The 26,643-nt window shown below is 51.5% G+C and overlaps 4 protein-coding genes, 1 long non-coding RNA gene and 1 other non-coding gene across 9 annotated transcripts; 3 read left to right on the top strand and 3 right to left on the bottom strand.

Annotated features, from left to right (window-relative positions):
- Window positions 1–287: 287 nt before the first annotated feature.
- LOC100821454 (RING-H2 finger protein ATL67) lies at window positions 288–3,480 on the bottom strand. Its single transcript, XM_003578864.4, has 2 exons — window positions 2,760–3,480; window positions 288–960 (listed from the first exon to the last, which is right to left on the bottom strand). The coding sequence occupies exons 1-2, from the start codon at window positions 3,089–3,091 to the stop codon at window positions 555–557; spliced, it is 738 nt and encodes a 245-aa protein (XP_003578912.1). The 5' UTR covers window positions 3,092–3,480; the 3' UTR covers window positions 288–554.
- Window positions 3,481–3,791: 311 nt separating this feature from the next.
- TRNAA-AGC lies at window positions 3,792–3,864 on the bottom strand. The gene has a single exon. It is a non-coding gene; the product is annotated as a tRNA-Ala (tRNA).
- Window positions 3,865–3,945: 81 nt separating this feature from the next.
- Window positions 3,946–6,756, top strand: LOC104581336 (probable glycosyltransferase 3). The gene has a single exon (XM_010240420.3). It carries the CDS (start codon window positions 5,058–5,060, stop codon window positions 6,432–6,434), a length of 1,377 nt encoding a protein of 458 aa, XP_010238722.1. The 5' UTR covers window positions 3,946–5,057; the 3' UTR covers window positions 6,435–6,756.
- Window positions 6,757–9,370: 2,614 nt separating this feature from the next.
- LOC100835458 (serine/threonine-protein kinase D6PKL2) lies at window positions 9,371–13,785 on the top strand. The gene is made up of 2 exons (XM_010240419.3): window positions 9,371–9,952; window positions 12,382–13,785. Exons 1-2 carry the CDS (start codon window positions 9,438–9,440, stop codon window positions 13,346–13,348), a joined length of 1,482 nt encoding a protein of 493 aa, XP_010238721.2. The 5' UTR covers window positions 9,371–9,437; the 3' UTR covers window positions 13,349–13,785.
- Window positions 13,786–21,461: 7,676 nt separating this feature from the next.
- On the bottom strand, window positions 21,462–25,098 carry LOC100835149. 4 transcript variants are annotated; one of them, XR_002966149.1, is made up of 6 exons: window positions 24,891–25,098; window positions 23,343–23,421; window positions 22,924–23,219; window positions 22,319–22,628; window positions 22,160–22,237; window positions 21,462–22,085 (listed from the first exon to the last, which is right to left on the bottom strand). It is a non-coding gene; the product is annotated as an uncharacterized LOC100835149 (long non-coding RNA). The 4 variants fall into 4 exon arrangements; XR_002966148.1 differs by having other exon boundaries at window positions 23,343–23,412; XR_002966151.1 differs by lacking the exon at window positions 24,891–25,098 and adding an exon at window positions 24,738–24,864 and having other exon boundaries at window positions 23,343–23,412.
- Window positions 25,099–25,641: 543 nt separating this feature from the next.
- LOC112268708 (putative F-box protein At3g16210) lies at window positions 25,642–26,226 on the top strand. Its single transcript, XM_024454671.1, has one exon. It carries the CDS (start codon window positions 25,642–25,644, stop codon window positions 26,224–26,226), a length of 585 nt encoding a protein of 194 aa, XP_024310439.1.
- Window positions 26,227–26,643: the final 417 nt, after the last annotated feature.

Genomic DNA, 26,643 nt, shown 5'->3' with positions numbered 1-26,643 from the left:
GTAGACGCTAAACAGAGGTGGCACCTAACCTTGATGGAGATTGCTAATCACGTGTGCCACGCGGCGATGTCGGCTGATCTTGATGCAGTTAATTTATGGATTCTAGCATGGATGCATCAGTGAGACGCATCATGCTCGTCTCCAGTAGAAACATAATGTATGTCTCAACAAAATCAAAGATGCTCTACACACATCCTGTTTGCTGAGGACAATTACAGGTACTACTGGCAGATGCACTGTTCTTGTTGTTGCCAACAACAGTGGGTTACCACAGAACGGGTGACCTGTTGGATGCAACGAACTGTTTTGTTTGTGATTATCAAATAGATTTGGTTTTTGACAAGAAACCCGGACGATTTCTCATATTTACAGAGAACCCGCAGAAACTAACCTATAACAGGCAACACCTCCACATGTGCAGATGTTTCTAAGTTTACAGGTTGTTTATCGTACCGTGCAGACAGACAGTCCGCAGGACAGAAACTCCAAGCAGCAACTTGCAGAGTCCTAGCTGGGTAGATCACGACCTGTGGAACAAGAGGAGTCTGCATGTGCTATTTTACTGTGTCATTGTTATTCTCGCCAGGAGAGGTAACCTCAGACAGTGACAAGTTGTTTGGCCCATCCAGGGACGGGCCGGGCACCGTCTGATTCGCCTGGTCGGGTTCATTGCGGAGAACATCTGATGATCTTGCCGAATGCCCTGTGCCGACAAATAGGCAATGGCACGGATCTGATCTTGATGCTTCAGGGGAATACGGAGGTGTCATCGCAGCACTTGGTAGAGGAGGCACGGTGTGCTTACTATCAGGATAGTCAGACAGTGAAATTCTGCAGACTGGGCATGTTGTGTGTTGCTTTAGCCAAACATCTATGCAGGCCACATGGAAATTGTGGCCGCAATACGGAAGAGTTCGGAGTAGATCTTTATCTTCGTATTCTGCAAGACAGACGACACACCTGCCATTGAAGAAGACAAACAGTTGAGTAGTGTAATCAGAGATAACTGCTAAAGGAACATCAGAATAGTTCTGACGTGGAAAACCCAGAATGCCTCAGACTGGAAAACTGTTGTTCTTCCATACTTAACGGACTTATTATGTAAAGAATAGTTAACCTGAGCACAGCAATAAAATTTAAAAAGCCAAGCCAGAAAACTGATAAACCGTTTGCGGTGTAGATAAAAAAAAAGGTGTGTAGTACTTCACTGAGGAATCTGGACAGATTGTGTAATGTCTACAGTACCAAATTCTGAAACTATGTTCCATGATACCGAACACACAATACGCAATACGTTCCAGCCCCATTTAGTATATGATACGCATCCAACCAAGAACTTGTTTGACTACAGTGAAGTACATCAGAACAGTAGTCCTTGCTTGCCTCTCAATGAGCACAAGTGGGTACTATGCCTACTTGATTGTAGTGCCCCATTACCCTCACTGCGATCTTATTCAAGAAACAGTTTGATATTTGTATCCAATTTGTTGTTATCAATTGAATTGTCTTATCTGTCCAGTAACAATGAAAGCTCGGGGACCTCATGTTTCAATAGTCAATCTCCAGCTAAACACAGTAATCAAGACTTTGGTACTAAAACGGCCGCATAATTTATCTTAGGTGCCAACACCTTCAAGGACATTTTCTTTGGTACTAAAAGATCTATCAACATCCTCAAGGACAGATTAATTACTACTACAAAGGATCCACCTCCCAACTCAGCTTTTTCAAGAAAATTCCATAACATTCATCTGTGAGCTGTGGCTATACATTTGACATGATCAAATACCCGCATTAGAAACTAATTAAAAGGAAGTACGGACTTGCCAAAGATTAACATGGAAAATGTTGGAGAAATAAAAAAGGTAATATGTTTGTAGTTCAGTTATTAAAAATCAATCAAAGCATGCATTGCCGCATGATGAAAACAAAAACTCATATATTAGGTAGCAACGTGGAACCCTCCAAACTGAACCATGCCATTCCCAGTCCCGCCTCCAGAACCAAACATAAAGAAAGCATTTCTCACGTATACTGATTGAACATTTGAAACTGAACCATATCATTTACCAGTCCCACCCCCAGAACCATATACAAGAGAAGAACTCCGAACAAAAGAATTTCTCAGGCTCAACGTTTCTAACTGAACCATGTCATTTCCCAGTCCCACCCTGAACCATAGGTTCACTCTAAACAAAAGCATTTCTCATGTATGTGAGGATCCAGTGCACACAGACACAGCGCTAGTATCCAAAGGGAATCCAACTAGACGGAGACAATGACATAAGCTACGTTATTAAATCTCTAATCGTCGGCTTGCAATAATGTGATGTGAGCGAGATCCCTCTAACGGCTGGCGCCACTCACTCGTCTGACTGAGTGCGCCCTCGCAACTACAAGCCCCTAATTGCAACGTCGGTTTGCCCCCAAACCAAATCAGTGACCTAATTCGATTAAACCACGCGCGATCGAGCCCCAGAGTTCAGTTGAAAGTGCAGATGCCGCTGCAATCCCCGGCCGATGTACCGACCGATGGAACAACCAAATTTATTTGACCGTGAACTGGGACTGGCTCACTAAAATGGCTACTGGTAGTATGGTATAATCAAAGCACCAGACGGTAGATTCCAAGTTTAGACGGCACGCAAGGAAACCGCAGAGGCAGAACAGATTGGGGATCGCCAATCGCCAGGCCAGCGGCAAGGCAGCGGATCGCGATCGGTAGAGGAGAGGAGCGGAGGAGTGGGAGGGGCACTTACTGCGGTGCGGCGTCGGAGGAGGCGGAGGAGGAAGGCGTTGAGGCGCCGGCGGCGGAGGAGGAGTAGGCGCGGGTGGGGAAGGCGGCGACGGCGGCGGAGTCGAGCCCCGCGGGGGCGGGCTGGGCGCCCCCGAGGCGGTCGACCTGGACGGCGAAGAAGTAGTTGGCGGCGAGCGGCGGGAAGCCCGGCGGGAGCGGCGTGGCGCGGGAGCGGCGGCGGCGGCGGCGCACGAGCGCGCAGACGAGCCTGGAGCAGACGAAGACGATGAAGAGGACGCTGACGCAGAAGCCCAGCAGCGTCAGCACCATGCTCGTCGACACCCCCGACGCCATCCCCGCGCCCTCCTCCTCCTCTCTCTCCCCTTCCCCCCTTCTTCTTCTCCTCGGCTCCTCCTCTCCTCTCCCTCTCTCTAGTGGGGCTGTGTCAGTTGGGGCTGTGTGTATTTGTGGTATCTGCGTGTGATTCGCACTCAACTCGACTCCTCGTTTTGGCCTTCGTTGCGTGTCGCGTGGATCCTATCTGAAGCCTAGAATTGAAGCGGCAGCAGGGGCCGGAGAAGCACGCGATGCCTTCCAACGGCAGCCGCCCGTCCGCCCTTCCTTGCTCGGTGGCCTTGAAGGCTACAAGCACAAAACGGACGCAGTCACGCAGCCATAGCAGTAGTACGTTATTACGTGACACCAGCGGACGCGCACCGCATCAGGTTTATTACAGGTAGATAGATATAGGATGTACTCCATGGGTGGATTGCATGGATTGACCACACAAAAATATGTGGGTTTCGACGCGACGGAACGTGAAAGGGGGGGAAAAGATGCGATGTCAACTTGGACACGCAGCGGCCGGCCGGGGAGAGTAGCAGGCTACCGGATAGGCACGCTTTGCGAGCGAGTCAGCCAGCCAAGGGAAAATAGTCAGCGAGGAAAAGAAAAGGAGCAAGAAACGAAAAGGGAATCCAGACGACGAGTGAATGAGTGATGGAGAAGAAAAGGGAAACTGGCCCCAAAAGGCTGTGGTAGATAAAAAAGAAAATGGAGATGCGGGGTATCGATCCCCGTGCCTCTCGCATGCTAAGCGAGCGCTCTACCATCTGAGCTACATCCCCGTGATGTTCTTTCTGTCTTCTTTCCTAATAAATCCGGGTTCCACGCTGCTCCTTTTTTTTTTGACGTAGGCCTATGTGACCAGCCCATTGTTCTTGTTCCGAGACCCATAAGCCCATGGCCAGAAGTCTATTGATCATGTTTTTTTGGGCCTCGGATATTACAACCACATTGCTGCTATGAATTCGTCGCGAGGAAACCGAAAAGCAGCCCACCGTTCATTCCTAGTTCACCGCTTTTTTTGAACACACAAAGAAAAAGCCCAAGATAAGTTTGCTCAAGCCAAGGTGATATACGTATGTTAACACTGCCGCAACCATGCCGAATCGAGAATTTCCACGTACCAGTGCACGAGACGTCCATCGTATCCTGGTTGCCAGATTCAATCAGTGTAGACCACATCAGTAACATGAAACACTCTGCTTTCAAGAGAAGATAAAAAATGACACACGGTACGTTGTCGTCGGCGAGGCGTCCAACAGATGCTGCACGACGGAGAGTGGTTACCCAGTTTATACCACAGTGTAGTTCACAAAGTGTGCAATGCGTGACACCCTCAATCTGAAATGAGGAGTGCATGCGTGCGATTTAGACGTGGACGCCGGACTGTCTTGGCTCCGCGCATGAGAGGGGCTAACTCAAACCCAGTCCAGAGTCAAAACGGAATCCACGAAACCCACCGACTCCTCCTGCTCCGCTCCCTTTCCTGGCTTCTGTTGCCAAATGTCGCCCACAGACACCCCAGCTGCCCAGCAGGTTCAGCCAGAACGCCGGCCGGAACGGAACGTTCTCTTTCCCACGCACATGCGAATGTGATGGATCCCTCCCTAAAATTTAATCTGCTCAAGATCGATCACCTCTCAGCGACTACGTGAGGTTATTCTAATTAATGGAGCGCGCGCGCTCAACAAAGGAAGGGAATCGCAGTTCAGACTGCCGTACTCTGCCGATCTCGCAATTTCATATTCCCCGGAACTCGCGCGCCCGCTGACTTCCTTCCCACACCAAAACGGACGCGCGCGTCGCCGCCCACTCAACGGCACGACGTCCTACTCCCGTCGGTCGATCCCCCGAACCCAAACAAAACCCTCGGTCCTCGTCTCCACGCACAGCACAAGCACTTAAAGCCCTCGGCGCGCGCGCTAGCTCCAGGGGCACGACACGAAGCCGTGCCGCGAGGATCGAGAGCTTGGCGATGGCGGTGTCGGGCGGGCTGGGGCGGCCAGCCGGGAGACCGGGGGTGGCGGCCCGTGGCGGCAGCAGCAAGCAGATGCAGAAGACCATCGGCAACGTCAAGATCACGCTCATCTGCGGCTTCATCACCATCCTCGTCCTCCGCGGCACCGTAGGCGTCAACCTCCTCTCCTTCTCCGGCGCCGGCAGCACCAGCGGAGACGCCGCGGCCGCCGACGCCGCCCAGGTCGCCGAGGACATCGACCGCCTCCTCCGCGAGATCCGCTCCGACGCCGCCGACGAAGACGACAACATCGATCTCTCCCCCGACAACTCCACAACAACAACCCTCAATGGCGCGGCCACGGAGAGCACGACAACAATCAAGAACTACACGCTGGGCCCAAAGATCACGCGGTGGAACGCGAAGCGCCGGCAATGGCAAGCCCGGCACCCGGGGTTCCCTGCCCGCGACGCGCGCGGCAAGCCCCGTATCCTGCTGGTCACCGGGTCCTCCCCAGGCCCCTGCGACGACCCCGCCGGCGACCACTTCCTGCTGAAATCCACCAAGAACAAGATCGACTACTGCCGCATCCACGGCATCGAGCTCGTCCACAGCATGGCGCACCTGGACCGGGAGCTCTCCGGGTACTGGTCCAAGCTGCCATTGCTCCGCCGCCTCATGCTCTCCCACCCGGAGACGGAATGGGTCTGGTGGATGGACTCGGACGCGCTCTTCACCGACATGGCCTTCGAGCTCCCCCTCGCCCGCTACGACGGGAGCAACCTCGTGATCCACGGCTACCATGATCTCCTCCACAAGCAGCGCTCCTGGGTGGCGCTCAACACGGGCAGCTTCCTGCTCCGGAACTGCCAGTGGTCGCTCGAGCTGCTAGACGCCTGGGCGCCCATGGGCCCCAAGGGCCAGGTCCGGGAAGCCGCCGGGAAAGTGCTCACGGCCAGCCTCACGGGCCGGCCCGCCTTCGAGGCCGACGACCAGTCGGCCCTGATCCATCTTCTTCTCGCTGACAAGCAGCGGTGGATGGACAAGGTGTACGTGGAGGACAAGTTCTACCTGCACGGGTTCTGGGCCGGGCTGGTGGACAGGTACGAGGAGATGATGGAGAAGCACCACCCGGGCCTCGGCGACGAGCGCTGGCCCTTCGTCACACACTTCGTCGGATGCAAGCCCTGCGGCAGCTACGGGGATTACCCCAAGGACGTCTGCCTCGCCGCCATGGAGCGCGCCTTCAACTTCGCCGATAACCAGGTGCTCAGGATTTATGGGTTCCGGCACCGCTCGCTGGCTAGCCCCAAGGTGAAGCCGGTGCCGGTGAACCGGACGGCGACCCCCTTCGACGCCCTCGACATGGGCCCCAAGGTCAAGACATGGCTTTGAAGAATTCGCTCAAAACATGGGCGCCGAGATCAACATGATGCTGCTGGGACTGGGTGGATTCCATGTTAGGCTGTTCAGTGGAACAATACGATCACACATCTTTTTCTGTTTCGAATTGAACACTCATAGTGTGAAATTTAATTGAGAGGCATACAGGAGAAATAGAGTTTGCGGCAGCAAGTGAAAGTTGCTGCTGTTTTGTTCGTTTCTGTTGTTTTTTGGCACCAGGACAGAGACGGAACAGAAAGTTCTGAAGCCTGGATTTTGTTTTCACGCGAGTTCTGAAATTTTGTAACTACCTCGAGTAGAGAGGTTGGATTTCTTTTGCTGGCTGGATGCTTTGATCCGCTCAACCAAGCCAAGCATAATTTGCAAAGAATGACACGGCACTCCAAAAAACTGATTTTTAGTGGATGAGAGCGCAAAAACAAAAACACTGTTTCTCTCGAATTAGTCATGCAAAGTTTTTCGGACAGCTCTAAATTTTGGACCCAAGTACTAAACATTTGGAGCGCGACGGCTCCCAAACAAATCCGAGCCGTGCACACATGTCACGCTGAAGTTCCCGCCATCGCCTCCCTCGAGTGCACGATCGCTGTCTTCCCCATCTTTGCCGCTGTTGATCCGGCCACCTTCCTCCCACCGCACCCACCAGCCGCCCGATCCACGACGCCGCTGCCCTCTCCCCTCCTGCCTGGCGGAGGCAGAGTTCCTTGCCGGAGGAGAGGCCTCCGTCCTCTGAGTCAACTCCCTCAAAGAGGAGAAAAGAAGATCACCTCGTCCTACCCAATGAGCATCTTTGTGAGACGGAACCGGCAACTCTTGATATAGACGAAATCACCACAGACGTCTCGCTGTTGACGGATATGTCACCGACCGCCAACCCGTGTGTTGTTTATTTCTGTGAGAAATAATCTCACAAAACACACACTTTACGCTATTATTCAAATTGTATGGCATCAATGACTCCATTTAAGACAAACAGGCAGTTTATAGAATAGAGGGGAAAAAAAAGAAGACCTTACAATCGAAACTTGGGCCTCGTGTGTGATGATTCGGCAATTTGTGCCCTCGCCGGTCCCCTTGTTCCCTTGGGCTCGGTAGGAACGGCCCCTTGGATATAGCATTGTTGCCGATCTGCACGCTGTGGGCTTTCCTCCGAGCTGCTCTGCCTTTTCTGGGCCTGTAATTTCTCCCAATGGAATTTTTTTCTGTACGTGTACTGGGGCTCACAAATGAGTACTGTAACCTGTAACCCCACTCCTCTCTAAAAAAAAAAGAGAGTAACCACATAGCCGACGACGGGATGTTTGCCAGCCTGCTACTGCAGCTCGAGCCCTGAAGCTTCCCTTTTTATTTTATTTTCCGGAGAGGTGCCCTGAATCTTCTTGCGTCGACAAATATGGCAGACAGGAAGAAATGGAGTAACAACGAAGTAGCATGATCGTGAAAACTACTGGCAAAAAGCATCTTTGTCACGGCGGCAGCAAAGGTCCCGCCGTCCGTCCCTTCCAGTTCCTGGCCGGAACAAAGAGCAGCGGAAGGGTCCTACGACTCGACGATGTTTCCTGTCCCTGATAAATCAGAATCCCCTGAAAAAAAAAAGCGTGAAACGCATTGTCTCTCGCACAAATTAAAACCCCGGTCGACCTTCCTCTATCATCATACAGAGTACCGCCAAGCGGAACCCGGTCGCCCGGAGGAGACAGGTCGCTCACAGGAGGAGGTCGCTCCAAATTCTGGTCCCAGAGGACTCGTTCAGAACCCTCATCCGCGGAAAAGGCGGGGCACTGCAAGAAGAACCGGCTTCGCTTCTCGTCTCGTCGCGCCCGGCCGGAGGAGCCCCCACACAGACAAGGGGCCACAGAAAAACGAAACGAAAGCTACACTCTGCTGCGGCGCACTAGCAGTACGAACAAAACACACGTCGACGTTTAGCAGCTAGCTGGTCCATCCATCTACCGGATCGTCTCGTCCGTCGATCGGGCTGGAATCCGTTTCAAAAATCTGCGGGGATTGCTGCTTGCTTCCTCTCCTGTCAGTCAGTCAATCGCCTAGCTAGCCCGGCCGTACATAGGCGTATCGTATAGCAAGCCAGCCTACCAGTACGTGCCACTGGTACCCGTGATGTGCGATTACAAACGCAAATGTCCAACCCAGGAATTAGCACCCAGTACGTAGGCGATTAATTAGCTAGCTGGAGGTAGGCCGGAGGGGAAAAGACTTGCCCTTGCTGTGTACTACTGCGGCGCCGGCCCGGTCATTGCTGATTTGATGTATTCGAGTGCCCAAGGGAAGGAATCCAGCGAGGATCAAGGAACCAACGACGTTGTCAAGCACTACTCCGTACCGTAATCCCTTTTCTCGAGCCGCGCGAGATCGCTGCCGGGCTGGGTCGAAACCCTCTGACGGCAAAGGGAAGCAATTTTCCTTCCGTGGATACATGGAAAGATCTTCCCCACAATGCTTTCCCTGCACATATGCGAATCGACCAGCAATCTCAAATGTGCCACGGATGGCGATCGATCTTTGCAAGGATCTGATGGAATCGTCCTGAAATCAAATTCAGAATGTTCCATGATGCCCTGCTGCCTGCGTGCATCGATCATCTGTGTAGTGGACTCTTGGTGCGTGCGTCGTCGTGCAGCAGCAGCAGCAGCAGAAGAAAACATGTCACCGCCCGGAGAACAGGGCCTGCGTGTCCCCCGGGAAATCCAAAAACCAGAACGGGATACGGAAATATATATCAAAACAAAAGAAGCAGCCACGTTAATGTAGGCTGGCTGGCCCGAACCGTACGCGGGTTTCCGGGCCGGCCCATCGGCGTCCGGTCAACGAACGGAACGGAACCAACCCCCCTCCTCCTCTACCAACATCTTCAAATTAAAAACCCGCACACATCAACCGAGGCTCCTCCTCTTCTTCTTCCTCCCGCTGTCTCCGCCCTCTGCCGCAAATCCATCCTCCATTTCCTTCCACCCCCCCCCCCCCCGGACTCCACCAATGCCTCCGGACGGGGAGGCCGACATGGCGGCGGACGAGCTGCAGAGCCTGAGCTTCGGCTCCTCGGAGCGCTCCCGCTCCGCCTCCACCGTCTCCACCGCCACCGCCTCCTGCTCCACCTCCTCCTCCGGCCCAATCCCCGCCGCCAACTCCGCCCCGCGCCTCGGCACCGTGCAGCTCTCCGACATCCGCTTCGTGCGCCGGCTCGGCGCGGGCGACATCGGCAGCGTGTACCTGGCCGAGGTCAAGGGCAACGGCAACGGCAAGGAATCCGTGGCGCTGGTGGCGGCCAAGGTGATGGACAGGAAGGAGCTGCAGGGCCGGAACAAGGAAGGCCGGGCTCGCACGGAGCGCGAGATCCTCGAGGCCGTCGACCACCCTTTCCTGCCGCGCCTCTACGGCGTCGCGGAAGGGGAGCGCTGGTCCTGCCTCCTCACCGAGTTCTGCCCCGGCGGCGACCTCCACGTCCTCCGCCAGCGCCAGCCCCACCGCCGCTTCTCCGAGGCCGCCGTCAGGTACGCCCGCCAACAAACCTCCATTCACGCCGCGGGAAACAAGAGATTTCATTTCAGAGCAACACACGTCTCTGTTCTGTCTCCACACAAAGAAAGCAACTCAATCAACCCCCAGCCTCTGCAAAATTCAGAAACACACGCGTTCTGCTACGCTTGCCATTTTCGATCAGATTCGGGGGCGTGAGCGGTCGAGTCAGTTGCTAGTGATCGTAGCCTTTTCCGGCGAAGAATGTGGCCGGTTTCCCTGCGTTCTCTGCGATCCGTGTACTTCTACTGGTTGTTTGTTCCCCCTTTTGTATATAGTTTAGGCGCACTAGTTCAGTTTTTAAGGATCTAGTGGACGACACAGAGCCAAGTCCCCTCCTGCGCATGGTTCGGCTGTGGCCCCATGTGTCTTCGGTTGGGGATGCATCTGTCCAATTCATATGGAGTGCTCCTACTACTACTACCTGTCTGGCCCAAAATCAAACCAAACTAAATTATGCAGTAGCAGCAGTACATGTCTAGTTCATCCTGACCTATTATCGCTGCCATTTTCGGAACCGTCGTTTCAGCCCCAAAACCGGCCGGCAGACAACACGGAGCTTCCTTAAAGGCGCACGATGGTGACGCATCAGCGATGCAAAACCGAGCCGTGGAACCAATCAGAATCAATAGAAATCATCTATATCTCCGTCCTGTTTGTTCCTTGTATCCATGTGGTCATGGATAGGAATGAGAGACGGGGATTCATGGCCGTCGTCCAGGCACGTGTGTGCCGCTGGGCCCATCTGCCCAGCGACAGCGAGAGATCTCTCGTCGCTGTTGAAGCCACAGTTTGCTTTGGTTCAGAGCCCTGATTCAGAGCCATGCTCTGCTCTGACCTCTGAACTGTTTGTTGCACGCCCATGGGAATCATCAGCCTTCCGATGACCGACTCGTCAGTCAGGAGGAAGTGTTTGCATGTGGATGGATGGTGGTGACCAGCAAGGCCCTGTCCCACATGGAAGTAAAGCTGTGCTCGTCGATATATTCTCTTTTACTAGTAGTTTACATAATTAACATGCTTGCTGCCTCGTAGTAGGAGTAGAAAACTACTACGGAGTTGTAAGATCTTTTTCCGTGATTTATTAGGAGGCCAAAAATACGAGCTTTACTAAACTGTGCAGTACAGATGGGGGGGAATTATTGGCTATACGTTTGCTCCATTACACCGCCATGTGGCTCTATACGTTTAGTCAAGGAGCAATGCACCATCCGGCCATAGCATTGACTTGTAGTTTTTACTACTGACAGCTCAACCTACAGGCTCAACGAGAATTCACGTACGGATCACAAGCTATGAGAGTTCACGATTCAGAGCCATATGTATAGCTTCAGAATTTGCTAAAACCTTTGAGTGCAGAACACAGAAGAAAATACAGCAGCAGCAGCAGCAGTAGTATAGCCAAACCCAAACCCCATGCACGCATGAATTCACGGATGAGAGACGAAAACGTAGCGTGGATGTATGTGCGTTCGGCTCCACTGTACGCACACGTGCGCCTCATTTAAGAGAAGCCCGTCTGTATAGAATCGATCCTCTTTTATGTTTCTTCTACGGAGCAGTGGTAGTACGGAGTAGTAGTAGGATCAATAATTTGGGCAGTTCTCCGTTGCACTCTCTTTAGCGAATTTTGGTGCTAGTGTGGTACCCTGCACGCGACCAACAGTGTTGGCCATGAACAACAGCTCGTGCGGCAGCCATTGCCGTCGAGGCAGTGCACGCACGAGCCACACCCCCGTGCCACGGCGCCGGAACCGGGCGAGGAACATGGCTTTTAAAATATACCCCCATGTGAGTGGGTGCCAAAGAATCGGAGCTCTGAAACACACGCACGCACGCACGGCCGGCACGGCCCTTAACCACCATTGAATGGGTGCGTTGCCCGACAGACAGACCCGGGTGGAGATGGAGATCTTCATGGAAAAGGATTAATTAGTGCAGTTAACCAGAGGAGGAATTAGTGTCAAATGATGGCACACATGCGTGACACGAGACGCTTGCTTGCCACTCAAAACTTAGTTAAAAGCCCCTCCCTAATAACGTGCGAGTCCCCCAACATCAATGATGCACTAATTCGAGTGCTCCTGTCTCCTCTTGTCTCCCTAGCCCCTGTGACTTTTCTGCTTTGGTACTGGAGCGCCACAGTGCCGGCCACCGTGTGCCAGCCGCGCCAGGTTCGGACACACAACTGAACCAACCCCCTGTAGATCCTTGGCACATCATCGTAAGATTAAGATAAGTGCAAATCGATCGCATGTGAGTAAAGTCAATGGATGCGCCTGCATGCTTTAATTCGTGCATTCCTGGAGTACTTGTGCAATTCCTTGCTGCCTTTTTGTACAGTTGATAATTGAACAAGATGGTAAGTTAATTTGGGGGGCATTCTGTGGTGTTTGCATCGCAGGTTCTACGTGGCGGAGGTGGTGGCGGCGTTGGAGTACATCCACATGATGGACATCGTGTACCGGGACCTGAAGCCGGAGAACGTGCTGGTCCGCGCCGACGGCCACATCATGCTCACCGACTTCGACCTCTCCCTGAAATGCGACCCCACAGCGCCCACCCCGGCCCACGTCATCTCCGACCAAGCGCTCTCCTTCTCCTCCGGCGCCGGCGGCTCCCACTCTTCATCCTCATCCTGCATCCTCCCTTCCTGCATCGTCCCCTCCGTCTCCTGCTTCACCCTCTTCCCCAACCGCAACCGCCATGGCCGCCGCCGCAACACCAAGAAGGCCACAACATCATCCTCTTCCTTTTCCAACAACGGCGGCAGCAGCGGGAGAAACAAGAGTAAAAGCAGCAGCTTTCCGACGGGGGCGCTGGACCTGGAGTTCGTGGCGGAGCCGGTGGACCTGCGCTCGATGTCCTTCGTGGGCACCCACGAGTACCTCGCCCCGGAGATCGTCTCCGGGGAAGGGCACGGCAGCAGCGTGGACTGGTGGACGCTGGGCATCTTCGTCTACGAGCTCCTCTACGGCGTCACCCCCTTCAAGGGCCACGACAACGAGATGACCCTGGCCAACATCGTGGCCCGGGCGCTCGAGTTCCCCAACAACAAGGACAGAGAGGCGCCGTCCGTGTCGTCGGCGGCCAAGGATCTTGTTGCGGGGCTGCTCGCCAAGGACCCGGCGAGAAGGCTCGGGGCTACCGTTGGTGCCGCGGCGATCAAGCGGCACCCGTTCTTTAATGGGGTTAACTGGGCTCTGCTGAGGTGTGCCACGCCGCCGTATGTGCCGCCGCCGTTCGTGGTTGGCGCCGCAGCTGCTGGCCGGAAGGATGGTCGTGGCCCCGGCGTTGTCGGAGCCGGCGAGGACTTGTCGGAGGATGACGATGATAGTACCTGCCCTGGCACGCCCGTGGAGTACTACTAGCAGAAGAAGCCGGAGAGAATTTTAAGCAGAGGATGGAGAAGCCATTGTCTCTGACGACACCTCTGGAGTCTGGAGTGAGGACTTTTGCACGTGGTGGTGGGGTTGGAACAGCTATGAATGGCGCGCACGAGGCAGGTGGTGTTGTGCGATGTCGCCGCGTCGATCTGATCAAATAGTTGCCGGCTGCGGGCGTGCTTGACTGTCAGTCTGTCTTGTGTGGGCGCGCGCGCACACACACACGGTTGCAAGAATAACTTATTGATGTTCGTTTCTTGTACCACTAGTTCCTCCTGATGTACCTGTCCGCTGTATTATTACCACGGCACATAAAGCAATTAGTAGTAACTTCCAGTAGTAACAGAGCTGCAGAGTTTGTATTTTGAGCGATGTTTTTGTTCAGGTTCTGGTTAATTTAAGGTCAGGAGGGCGTCTATCTATTGCACAGTGCACAAGCAGTTGAAATATCTGCTCTAGTTCCAATCCATTTCCTTCACGCTGTTCTCTATCGTCAGAGTTAACTTTAAACCTAAGATGGTTGACTAGAACTCGAAGAATTCGCAGGCGATCACTGCATGGAATAGCGATAGATTGTGTAAGTGTATGGAGTTCGTGGGTGCAAAAGATGGAAACGAATGATGGGACGGCAGGGACAGTAGTCGAGCTAATAACGGTACTCCATGATCGGGTCCGTCAGGGCTAGCTTTTGGGTGGCAGCCGATTAAGGCCGGGGGACACGAGCCAGCGCGGCGGGGGGATCGGTCGATCATTGCCCCGGGAATTCTGCCCGCCCCGGCCGCTGCTTTCCTTTCATTTCCTTTCATTTTGCCTTCGATCGCTTTACCGTCCGCGCCGCTCGTGCGCGTCCTGCAGAGTCGGCCTTTGATTATCCACCGAGGCAAAGCCGGCAAACGGCGTGCGTGCGTGCGGGTGGGTGATCCTGCAAAGATCGACGCTGCAGGCTGCAGCTGGTCCTGCGAAAGAAAGAACGGTGGGCTAGTAACTGCGGCTGGGGTGCAAAAAGGCAAAGGCTGTCCTGTCCTGTTGTAAAAGAAGGCAAAGTGCTTTGATGCTAGCCGCTGCACGGACTGCGGTTTCTAATGATCATGCAGGGCGTGTGCAATCGAATGCAAGGTCAACCAACCACCCATGGTAAGTACAGTGAAGTCTCCCTCCGATTCTAAATTGTAGTACGTTTTTCCAGAGAAAAAAAACTAGTAGCAAGTATAGCGGAAAGATCTCCACCACACCAGCATCAAGCAGCGGATTTTCACGGTGAAACGATGGGGGAAAAGGGATTCGTATACGCAATGAAGAAGCACAGAGATGAAGAGTGAACGGAGCTAGAATTTACTTTCCGGGCGGACCGTGGAACGATCTGCACGCACGGGCACACCGACTAGCATTACACGACGGGTGTACATGTACTGCGAAAGGGCAAACAGGAGGGAGTGATCACACGATTAATTAACAGGAATAAACAGAATTAACTGCTGCCGTGGCAAGTTAATTAGTCACGGCATAACAGTAAAAGGGCCACCCGTATGATCCATGCATGGTCCTCGATTTAACACCGGATGAACAGTGTCACGCCCTATGTACTCGTGATGCCGTAACAAGGGGCGGTATGCAAAGGATAAATGTGCAAGCTTCTGGCGCCTCTGGTTAATTAGAAAAATAAAATTAACGGAGACGTTTTAATCCCGTCTTTAATTACCCTGCCTGCTTAATAATTGCCTATCGATCGGAATTTAGCCGAGACGATTACCTTGGCAGTGTAAAGCTGTAAAACATATCGACTGATCCACCTTGTAGTAGTACACAGTACGTACAGGGCTGGTCATAATCAACGCATTAACTGCCTTGCAGTAGATCACGGCAACGCGTACGCCTGCTTCGATTTCTTCATCCAAGAGCTACATGGACGTTCATGCTAGCTTGCTGCATGCTCCAATGCTCTATCTAAAAGAGCTCCCGCGTTATGTGGGCTAGGCTCCGTAATGGCCGAGTGTATCGGCATGTTCGGCTGCTCCGTCAGCACCTCGGCCGTGACGTTGGCTACTCCCGCTCTAGGTGAGCTCCCGCTTACCGGCGGAGGTGTCGTCAACACGCCACACGGCATGGCTCGTGGTCTTCACATCGTCAGCTAGGCTGATCACCATGGGCCACACCAGTGGCTGATTAGTCGACTCGCCATGCTCGCAGTGCATCCACCACGAAAGGTGCCGCCAGAGACACTGCTGGTTCGTCGGTCTCCATGGCTGCAGGCATCCTCCCCGCTCAGTAGGGTGCTGAAGGTTACATGCATCTTCGGCCCGTCGCTCTTGCCGATGGTGACAACGACATGCATCAGGCTCGCTCAACAGGAAGCGGCCAGATGTTGCTTCCTGTTGTGCTCGAGAACGATCGTCATTCATTCATCCGTGGAGTTCTCTGCCGGCGGGATCTGCCCCAGCCGTGGACATCCACCCCGAGCTCCAACCAGGGGGCTCCAACAGCCCTCTCGCATGTAACATACTCAGGCTACGACGGGGATACATGCATGTCACTCCCAGCTCGCTGCAGCACACAGCGGGGACGACGACATCGAGTAGCTTGTTCCCGAGCTGTTGAGAAGGACGAGCAAAAGCGCTTGTCTCCGCTTCTTTCTAAGCGGAAGATGTCATCCACGTGCTGGTGCTAGCTCGCCAATGCATAGCTAGCCCGCGCGCCGTTGCTCACATCTGGCACGAACACGAGGCTCGTTGTTCGCCAAGACCGCATCGACAACACCGAGTCTGCCTCGATTTCATTTTCAGGACAAACCTATACACACATGCATGTTTGGTACACATGCATGAGCTGTGTGCTCGTGCATGCATGCATGCATCTAAACTGGCTATGGAAGCCAGATCATCCTTCGGATGCCTCTACCACGTCCAGCAATCCAGCATCCGGTCCATGATGGGATCAGGGTTATTCCCAAGCCACGGGATAGGACATGATCGGGCACTCGGCGGGAAGCTTCTCATATCAGGCCCGCACTCATCGTGGATGCGTCGTCGACGAGCTCCAACTTTCTATCCGCATGTCCGCCGGCCGGCCGGGTTAAGCATGCACATGTGCATCTAGCTAGCTAGATCACGACTGACCCCCAGCTTCAGGGCCATATATGCGGGCACGCGTAACGGCCAGTGGCATATATATACTGCCCCACACGTCCCGCATCTTCAATCAGTTTGCTACAAACGCCAGGACTATCGGCATGTGCACTCGTACACTTGGTGGCAAGTCAGTCCATGGTGCACTCACGCATACAGTGGCAAACTGCCACCGTCTACATCGACACTCTCAAGGCCCAACATGCTCGCCAGACATCAATCGGTGAGCTCATCAGCGGAGCCTCTCGGCCATCAGCGCACAATATCAACACTTCATGTGTCATCATGTGTTTATGGTGGCAGTCGCCAGTCACTGCCATGGCCATGCCGTCGATATATAGCGAGGCTTCATGGGGATGCTTTCCTTTCACCATCATGCTTTCGGTGATATCGCCTTTCCCTCGGTTAATTGAGGTGAAATCTTCACCAAGTGCAGGTTCCACAAGAAGAGCTATATCTACTACGGCCTTCACTTTTGCAAAAAAAATTTAAAATCTCTACTAACATGCATTGCATCATTCCCACCTCTTTGCATAAACTGGAAGCAATTCCATATACAAAAACAGGCCTCTCCCGCATCGCACCAGCTAATGCTTGGTGATTATGCCGCCCCGAGACTTGGCCAAAGGAGGAAAACAAGTAAAAACTGTGCCCACAACACATGACACGTACCAAGTGTGTGCTTCCAAATGATGTGGAGAAAAATATTTGGGATACTTCAATGCATTGAGGTCCCACACACCTCATGTCTCCTGACGTGTCTCGAGTTCTCAGGGGCAACGTGCCCTGGGATAAACTATAGGAAAAGGAGCAGAGAAGGCTACCTGACCCTTCAGAAGAGGGGCATGGTGTGTAGCTTCTGACGCCCCCGGGTGTGTCTCCACAAGCCAAAATGTCTACGAGGGTTGCCTAATCCACAAAGATGGATGGCTGCCTTCCGAATTCTGAAGGTGGATCCCCCAACCAAGCAAAGAAGTATTTCTCGAGAAAGTGCAAGCAAGCAGTCACAAAAAAAAAACAAATCAAGATCAACAAGTTGAAGAAACCCTCAAAGAGGGAAACGCAAAAGAAAGTTCAAGAAAAGCACTCCTCACAAATGGAGAAAATCACAACAGCAAGTCCGATGGCCCGAAGCACAAGGGATCCACCGGAAGAAGGACGAGGGTGGCTGTCTATCACCCCTCAACAAGCAAGTCATTGGGCAGCCTTTTCTAATGTCACACATATGGCTGGTGCTTAGCTAAAGGGCCAACATACGCATAAAAAAAACTAATGCACATTTTTATTACATAATATCATTAACATGCTTGCATATGTTTTCTCACCCTTAGTGCAGCCACTACCATCGTGCATGCATATGTTTTCTCACCCTTGGTGCAGGCAGCATCTTCATTCTGGTGCACATGTGGAACCTGCTCCAAGGCTAGCATCTTCATTTTGGTGCACCCGTGGAACCTACTCCAAAGTTACATCTGCCTCTGACTACAGCATCACTGCGTCCATGTCACCGCCAATGGCTTTCCGGCATCCAATTCTCTACAACCATGCACACCAAGAGCCCGGGGTCAATAACTTCCTTGCGCCCGCGGCAACATTGTCGATGGCTTCTCGGCACCTCATCTTCAACAACAATACAGGGGGCAACACCACCCTCTTTTCATCAAGTTCACTGACAGCATTCCAGTGTATATCGACACACCGATGAGTATTTCGGCATAACATCATCCACTCCAAAGTAAGTTGCCGAGGGCCTTCCGACACTTCTTCTACACTAGAACATTTCTTATGGGAGCAGTGCAACGCGCCAGTGCGGCCAGCGTGAATCTGTGAAACCCTTCGATCTAGTCGGTTGGCATCGCGACAGTTATGCGATTGCGGCTAGATTGATAAAATTCGTCCAAAAACCGTGGCATGGTATTTCGCCGCGTGATGGAGAAGACTAAGGTTATTTTGTTGGCTGGCGCCGTAGTTGCTATGTGGCCCAACAAATTACCTCAACAGGAGAAAACGTGGAAGGCCTTACCCATGCCAACTTGCATATGACCGACCGAGACGGTTCAGTTAAATCAAGCCAGCAATTAAGCATTTGCGTCAAAATGGTTAGTCGGATTATCTTCACCAAGTTAAGTACGACTTGCTACGCACTCGAACTTAACTTGGTGAGGGGGCATTTGTCTGACGAGATTTTGTTCCAGAATTTCTCTTAGTGAATTAAAAAAATGATGATCATATCACATAATCAAATATGTGACAAGTGCATGGAGCAGTACTACGTACGTGCCCACAGTTGTATTTCAATTCAAAGCATAGCATGGATACGTGTACAGTACAGTCTTTTTGGCCCAAACAGAAGAAGTGAGCTAATTAACCAAGCACCATATGCATGCATATGTATCACAGTACGTATGTGAGCTGTATGTTTGGAGTTTGGAAATGCTGCATGGCCTAACGTGCGCGCGAAGGATGCGATTGCTGCTTATGGAAGGAAATTATATGCAAGGATCGGCAAGTATCGGAGAGATTGGCAGCTGATCACAAAATATCAGTGATTTCCAAAATGCTATTGACGGCAGGCATCGCCTTTTCCCTTGAAACCTTACCGCCTATCTCCTGCTATATAAGGACCAGAGCTACGACGAACGTGGAGAGGAGCGACCTCCAGGAAAAAGGTCAGCAGGGCAGCAGCGCCCTAGGGAGGGCCGCGAGATGCGGCGCTTAAGGTAAGCCGCACGTACACGAGGCTAATGGAGGAGCACGATGATGCCCTAGGCAAGAGTCAACGCACGGCGCGCGCCGGCCGCGCAGCTCTCGATCTCCCTACACGCGGGCTTCCGAGTTCCAGTGACGATCTAGACATGCCATCGGCATTCATATCTCCCTTGCAAGCTGGTATATCGATATCTCTTTCCTATCTTTCTTTTTACAACACGAGAGAAGCAGGGGAAGCGCGACCCGACGGCGGCGCCCATGGCGAGGGCCAGCCGGCCAGGTGCTTGGCAGCGACAAGAACGCGCCCAAGGCGGTGGTGGCCTGCAGGAGCGACGCTCTGCTCCGGCTTGGTGATTCCACATGCACTTGATCTTCGTCCAGCGCACATTATACATATGACAAATCCATCGTGCATGCCAAAGCACCACAGCAAGGGATCGAGATGGCTTCGATCTAGTACAGTTGTGTGTTTAGCACTAATCTCCTGTGTCTATTTTTCTCTCTCTTAGATGCAGCTCGTCTACACGGTGATGTCCTGGTGGATCGATGGCAGCCTTTCTGGCCATCAAGGACTTCGATGCCTTGCCAGGGACATGGCTGCAAGCTGCAGCTACGTACTGCAGCCGCATCTGCACCTGAAGCTTGATGACACGGTGCCTGTCCACCGTGTTCGCTGCCTGACAGCCGCAACACCACTACTGGAACTCACGCGAGTTCAAGATGGTGTGCTGCCACCCGCTAGGAGTGCAACGGCGCCGACAGGCCGTCCATGAACGCCACTGGACCTGGACGCTGCATGGCTGCCGCCATCGCTGCCGTGGGCGTCGAGCTCTTCCTGCGTGCGTCCTACTTTGGACATTTAACGTAAGTTGTAACTTGAGAACCTAATGATTTTCTATGCAGGTAAAGGGTCGCCTTGTTTTGTGCACATATATGCACGAAACTCTCGTCCCAGGCTTTGGCACAGGATTGCCGGCCACCGGCATGCATCCTCAATGCCGGGAAGTCAACCACTGGCTTGCGAAGGTCGCCGGGGATGACGACAACATGTCACCGCGGACTGTGATTCGTAGCTTGCAGGCATATTTCTCTTCATGCCGCCATGTGTGGCACCTGGGTTGGCGCCTTCTTCATCGACATGGTATCGTGTTAGACGCCGCCGCTCACGGCGGCTTCTACGTGGTGTCCCTCGAGACGCCACCTTACACGGTGCCCATCGTGGGGCACTCTTCACCAACTTAGCATCATGTATGCTAGACTCCGCCACTCGTGGTGGCCCTCTATGTGGTGCACATCGTGACACCGCCATACATGGAGTCCACCATGGCACATCGCAGTCTACACCACCAACAATCATCCTCGACATCGTCCAACCTCCAACGAGGCGAAGCTGTACTGCACCGACTAGTCCTCTCCGATGAGGTAACACATTACTTGCTTGCACCGACGAGGTGCTAGCAAGTCATCCCGTCCGACACCGGTAAGGCGGACATCACCAGGCTCGGCACCGACAAGGCGAAGGCCACCTACCTGTCTAAGCCGACGAGGCTATAGACACTTTCATCATCGGACATGACAAGCCGGAGCGCTATGGCTCAGCATCGCCGAAGTGGTGGGCAAACTACTCCACCGCTCGCCTTCACCTCTGCACCACCACCGTCTACACCAAGCACATGGAGAAGACGAGAGACTCGAAGACTTGCAGCAGTTTAATCGGAGGTGTCTCGCGGTTCAATCCACGGGAGTAATTAAGCGGGAGCTTTACGAGACCCCGTGAACCAAGACACCACAATCGCCCAAGTCATATTGGCCGCGCTGGCAGGTCACGGAGCGCACTCCATCAAGGGAAATTGTAATTTGTTTCTCTAAGTGAAATTAATAAAATGCATATTTTCCTATATCTTATTTGTGTATTTAGGCACACTGGCACGCCTGCATTTTATTTCCCCCCGCGCATGAGAGATACTTTTTAAGTATTTTTTGTGTCAAACACTATAATGTTCACTGCCCAGTTTATAAACATTTCATCTCATCGCACAGAAGCATAACGCGGCCTAGAATTACAGATATCCAGCAGCGTTTGGCTACAAACGAGTTCAGTCAACTAGGCAGCATTGAGGTTCAGTTTGACAAAGCTATTTTTTACAGACTATGGCTGAACCATCATGTAGTTGACAAAGATGGATGCTCTACTATTTGTAGATGTAGATATCAGTTCAAACTGACAATATAACATTATTTCTTAAGCTTAGACATGGAAAACAAGGTCTTTTCTGTCTGTAACATGTGTGAACCTGCATTATGTCTATCATGTTTCTCCTGAAGCTACCAGAATTTAATATGTATAGAAAACAACCACTTGAGCTGCTATTGCACTTGTACAGAAAAACTAAAACACAAGATGTTACAGCCAGAGAAACACAAGTACAACCACATGTGTGAGTGTGTACTGCTCACTCCTGCAAATCAAGGAAAGCAAGCTGGCTAGTTTATTATTAGCTGGGTTAGCTAGGAGCCTACAAGTAGAGTGAGAATACCAGTATAGCGTGGAAACAAGAAAGGAGGAGAGAAAGCACGGAGAGAGCACTATGGATACGATACTTGCGGCGATCAAGGACTAGGAGCTGGCATACAGTACCCATCATCACCAACCACTGCTTCCTCCTGCTGCTCGCAGCAGCCATCAAAGTGGAAGATTTCGAGCCTCTGGGGGCAGCGGCTGAAGAGATGCTCATCACAACAATTCACCTTTTGCTTCTTCATAAGCTTCAACTTTGGCTTCAGGCAGGTCTTGTGTAGCCTCTGATTTGGCTTCTCATCCTTGAGCGCGGCTTCTCCAGTAGGTGTTCGTCTTGTCATTCGATAGTTACAGGAATGTCTCACTTCAGTATCTAGAGACATCAAAGGGAAAATATTACCTCATTACCATAAAACATTGAAAGGAGCTGATAGTATGATTTCTTACCAACAAATCCATGCGCTTCACGCTGTGTTGGGGCACCACCGGCACGGGGCTCTGGATTCCGGGTTGTGTGCAGCATTTCTGGAACGTTATTTGCACAAAATACTGTAATTAACCGAAACATCTATTAGTATGGACTAAAACCTAATATTGAATAGTTACCGTTACTTTCCGCGGTGCTCCCACTTTGCTGTCGAAACTTCTTCCACAGGACCACTATTCCAGCTACTGCTCCTAAAATTGAGCCAACTATCTCAAGTCCGTCCACAACAATATCTTTAATCTTTTTTGATTGTGTTCGCCTTTGCTGCTGTTCAAAAAGGAACAAATGCCAATTAGTAGGACCCTAAAGTGCTTTGACATCCAGTAGGACCCCGAAGACTTAGTACCATGACCTTGGTCACATCAGACAACATATGGGAACTTGTAACCACATTTTCATCAGCGGATGGTAACTTTGGTGAAAAGGAATCTGTCAAAAAAAAAGACAGTTGGTAAAACAGACTTGGTGTATGAACCGAAGCAAACTGTGCTACTCTAATGAAAAGTAAGAGAGATGGGGAGAAAGGAAAGATCGCACTGCTGCAATTGAGGGGCAGAGAAGCTTTTTACTAGTATAGCTTATTATTGGGTACTACCAGGATATCTTGCACTGGTCATAGCATTCGAGCAATTTTTCTGAATGAATCTATACATTGGGTCCTACGATTTATTCTTTGAACATATGCATCATGGTGGAAAGCCTTATCAGAGGGACTAACATTTACCTGGCTTTTTGTTTAGTGGGAGTGCCTTTGCCTGGCATGACTTGTGCATATCAAGAAGAAAACCCCAAGTATATCCCCCGTCGATTACGTCTTGCTGCTGACTGACAGCTCGCAGACATCGCAGTTTCGCAATTGTCTCGATTGTCTAAAGCAGTCGGTCGATACTTCTATGTTGTTACAGGTATCTACAACCTTGGATGCCATATGTACCGGATCACAGGACATCTCCCCAGCTGTTGGTGATATCACAAGAACTGATACTAACATAAGAACCAAGGTTACAGTCCCCATTGTTCCTACAATCAATGATAATGAGAAGAGACAGCTATTGAGAATCAACTAAAATCATACAGCTTAGACCTGTGCTAATACAAATAAAAGAAGACTTGACTAAGACAAACATGACTAAAAGTGCTTACTCGTTCCTTGTGATCAAGACAACTGGATGTGGCGAAGCTGAAAATTCTGTATAGTGCCTTGTTCTGAAACCTGCCCTCCCTCAGATAATAGGGAATACTTGTCAGAATTATAACTAAAGAAATCTAATAGCTAATGGTTAAAGATGCAGGGAAGTAAAAAATAGATACATCTGCCAATACTAGAACTACACCCAATAGGCAAAAATAAATAAATTGAACATACACATAAACAAAGATGGTTACATCAAAAAATTCTTATAACTACATCCAATGGCCAAAACCAACAGTGAATTAAACATGTATCAAAGTGAAAAGAGTTATATCTACCCCTTTTTAGAATAGAACTACACCCAGTAGGTAAAAATGGTGTGTCAAAAATTACCTCTAATACACATATCTCTAAACGCATCTCTTTTTTTTTTTCTGAAAGAAGGGTTTCCCCCCAGCTTTATTAACAAAGCCATATATAGTCTACAAGGAGGTTTTTAAGACAAGAAACAGAGCCAACACAGGTCTCTGAAATGGGAAACAAAGCTGAACGCAGAAATGGGATACATGCTTTTCACAGTATAGCCCTTCTCACCTTTTGCCAACACAGGTCTCTCCCCTCAGACAAGTGTGTGTTTAAAATAATAGCCAGCAGATTTTGCCTATTTATGGCCAAATGCCCCCATAAGCATCTTCTAAAGCTTAGACAAGCACCACCTGACTGAACTACCTTATGTACACATACTTGCATAGAAATCTCTAAACGCATCTGAAATTAATGAGTGTGCTCCAACATTTTACAGATGTCTTGTAAACTGACCAAATAATACAGAGATTAATTACACACGAAATAAAGAACACACGCACTAACGAACAGCTAGAAGATGAAGCACTAGTTGCAGCTATGCTCTGGAAGGCAGGCGCTGTTGTTCTCCAGATATGGGGGAACAAAGATCCCTATCGCTGCCGCGGGTGCTAAAGTTGACGGAGGCGAAGACCTAGCTAACACCGAGGAAGCAGAGGATCTCGGGGAATGGAGTAGGAGATGGTCACGACGATCGGCCACTGAATGCAGAACCATGGAATCAAAGCATCCCTCCCCTCTCCCCCGCCCAAATCCCACCAAAATCGATCCAAAACCCCCCACTAAAATTCGAATTGACTGTACCATGACCACGGAATCCACCCGTGCGCTGCTCCCCATTCCCCCACCAAAATCTCCCAAAATTACACGGAAATTACACTCAGTTCTGTACCTCAAAATCCGTCTGGGTGCGGGGATCGGCGAGGAGCGAGCGCGCGCGCAGAGGATCGACTTGGTGGCTGGCCGAGAGGGAGAGGGAGAGGGAGAGCGCAGGCGGTTCCAAAACTAAAGCTGTGCGAAGAGGACAGGAATCGCATACTCACCCTACAAGCGCGCGTAATCTCACTTGGAGCGTCTCGTGTCTCTCTCATACACCAAAACCCAAACGATCGATAGGAGCAATGGAAGCTCTTAATCGCAGTGCAAATCGCCAGACATTCGAGCAGTGGAAGATGCAGGGGGGGGTTGAACCATACCTGCGGAGGGTCGTCTTGGTGGCTAGGATGGCCGAACGAACACTGCGCTGCTATGAGTAAAGGATCGAGAGAGAGGGAGGGAGAGAGAGAAAGCCCGCGCGGTGGCCACTGGCGAGGGACGGGTTGCCAGGCTGGGTCCGGGTGGCGCCGCGGCGTCTTGCACTCTTGCGGCGCTCAAAACCGCGCCCAACCTGGAGCTCCCGAGATTCTCCGGTTCGCAAATAATTACATGTAATAACTGTACTTTTTTTGAGAAATATAATTAATAAGCCTACTTATGAGTTCGGTATGTTGATGTCTATTTTATTTTTTTGAGGGAAATGTTGATGTCTAAACTTTTTTTTTGAGCGAATGTTGATGTCTAATTAAACCGACGGATGGGCATGGGCCATGTGTATCTCGAATTTGCAGCTTTCTTAATTCCTGCCAGCCCCTTATTTTCATCGCAAGGCTCAGATTGGCAGCCCAGAAAACGAGCGCCGCAGTGCAGACGGCCACGGCCCATTTGCTTCAACTAAAAGAAAAAACAATGTTGGTCCTCGTTTAATGTTGTCCGAATTGGAACTGGCATCGGTAATCTAGCCCTTCTCGTCCTCCTTACGTCAGGCCGATCCCAATTCGAAGAAGCAAGAACTAGTCCGTATATATAAGCGCCCACACCCACCCAACGAAAGAACGAACCCAGTACTCCAATAGCACAAGAGCAATTTGCCCCTGATCGATTGCTGTCGACCAAGGAACCGAACAAGGGATGGATGCTCTGCTGCCTGAAGACGTTCTGGCGGAGGTCCTAGGCCGCCTCTCGCCGCGGAGCCTTGCGGCGTTACGCTGCGTCTGCAAGGGCCTGCGAGATATCGTCGACGACCGCCGTCTGCTGCGAGCGGACCTCCTTCCTCACTCGCTAGGCGGGATCTTCATCAACTTCAACGCTCTGGAAGTCTCCGAATTCTTCTATCCCTTGGTCGGCCCAGCTGCAAACTCCGGCAACCTCACGTCACGCGTCGATGACCACTGCAACGGCCTCGTCTTGCTCGACGACGGCTGCGTGGTTAACCCCGCCACGCGACAATGGGCACGCCTGCCGCCCCTGCCCACACTACGCGCAAACCAAATGAGGGCCGCCTTCTACAAAGCCGGGGTCAGGTATCTCGCCTTCGACCCCAGCGTCGCCCCTCACTACGAGGTTTTCTTGATCCCCCATATCCCCCACAAGACCGAGTTAGGCCCAGTATCGGAGGGCTATGATGTTTACATGGGCATTAAGAAGTTTATCGAAGGGTCTTTTCCTTTCACGCCTTGCTGGATGGGAGAATTATCCGAGAAAGGGTTGACTTAGAATCTCATTAGCTGTGTCAAGAATGTACAGATAACTAGTACTCCCTGCTCATGTGGATGAATGTTTGTAACATTAATTAGTCCATATTCTTTTAAACTTGCATGTATTCACATGTACATATTGGCTAGTCCAATTATTTAGTTCATGGCAGTGTTTAATTACTATCAAGCTGTTTTTTTATTCGCCAAAGGTCAGTTTTTCACCATACATCCAATTAAGCAAAACAAAAGTCTGCCTAAAAAACTGGATAACAAATCAGCTTTCGCCATTCAAAACTAAACGGTGTCGTATCAGGTGAATCCACCTGAGTTGGTGCATCCCTGCATCCGTCACATCTCAGCCGAAGAATCCACATCCAACGTAAGTACTACGGATCGTGGTAAATTTGCATTAAAACGCCCGCAGCCCCTCTAAGCT

This window comes from Brachypodium distachyon, chromosome 4 (assembly GCF_000005505.3).
Source record: "Brachypodium distachyon strain Bd21 chromosome 4, Brachypodium_distachyon_v3.0, whole genome shotgun sequence".
In the NCBI taxonomy this organism is placed as follows: Eukaryota; Viridiplantae; Streptophyta; class Magnoliopsida; order Poales; family Poaceae; genus Brachypodium; species Brachypodium distachyon.
Note: the sequence above shows the minus strand (reverse complement) of the source record. Positions and strands in the feature narration are given on the sequence as shown.

Bases quoted from the DNA above. Each gene is read 5' to 3' on its own strand.
- LOC100821454 (XM_003578864.4), bottom strand. From the start codon at position 3,091: ATGGCGTCGGGGGTGTCGACGAGCATGGTGCTGACGCTGCTGGGCTTC. The intron at 961-2,759 runs GTAAGTGCCCCT...CTTCAATGGCAG, and splicing joins TCCTCCGACGCCGCACCGCA to GTGTGTCGTCTGTCTTGCAG.
- LOC104581336 (XM_010240420.3), top strand. From the start codon at position 5,058: ATGGCGGTGTCGGGCGGGCTGGGGCGGCCAGCCGGGAGACCGGGGGTG.
- LOC100835458 (XM_010240419.3), top strand. From the start codon at position 9,438: ATGCCTCCGGACGGGGAGGCCGACATGGCGGCGGACGAGCTGCAGAGC. The intron at 9,953-12,381 runs GTACGCCCGCCA...TTTGCATCGCAG, and splicing joins TTCTCCGAGGCCGCCGTCAG to GTTCTACGTGGCGGAGGTGG.
- LOC112268708 (XM_024454671.1), top strand. From the start codon at position 25,642: ATGGATGCTCTGCTGCCTGAAGACGTTCTGGCGGAGGTCCTAGGCCGC.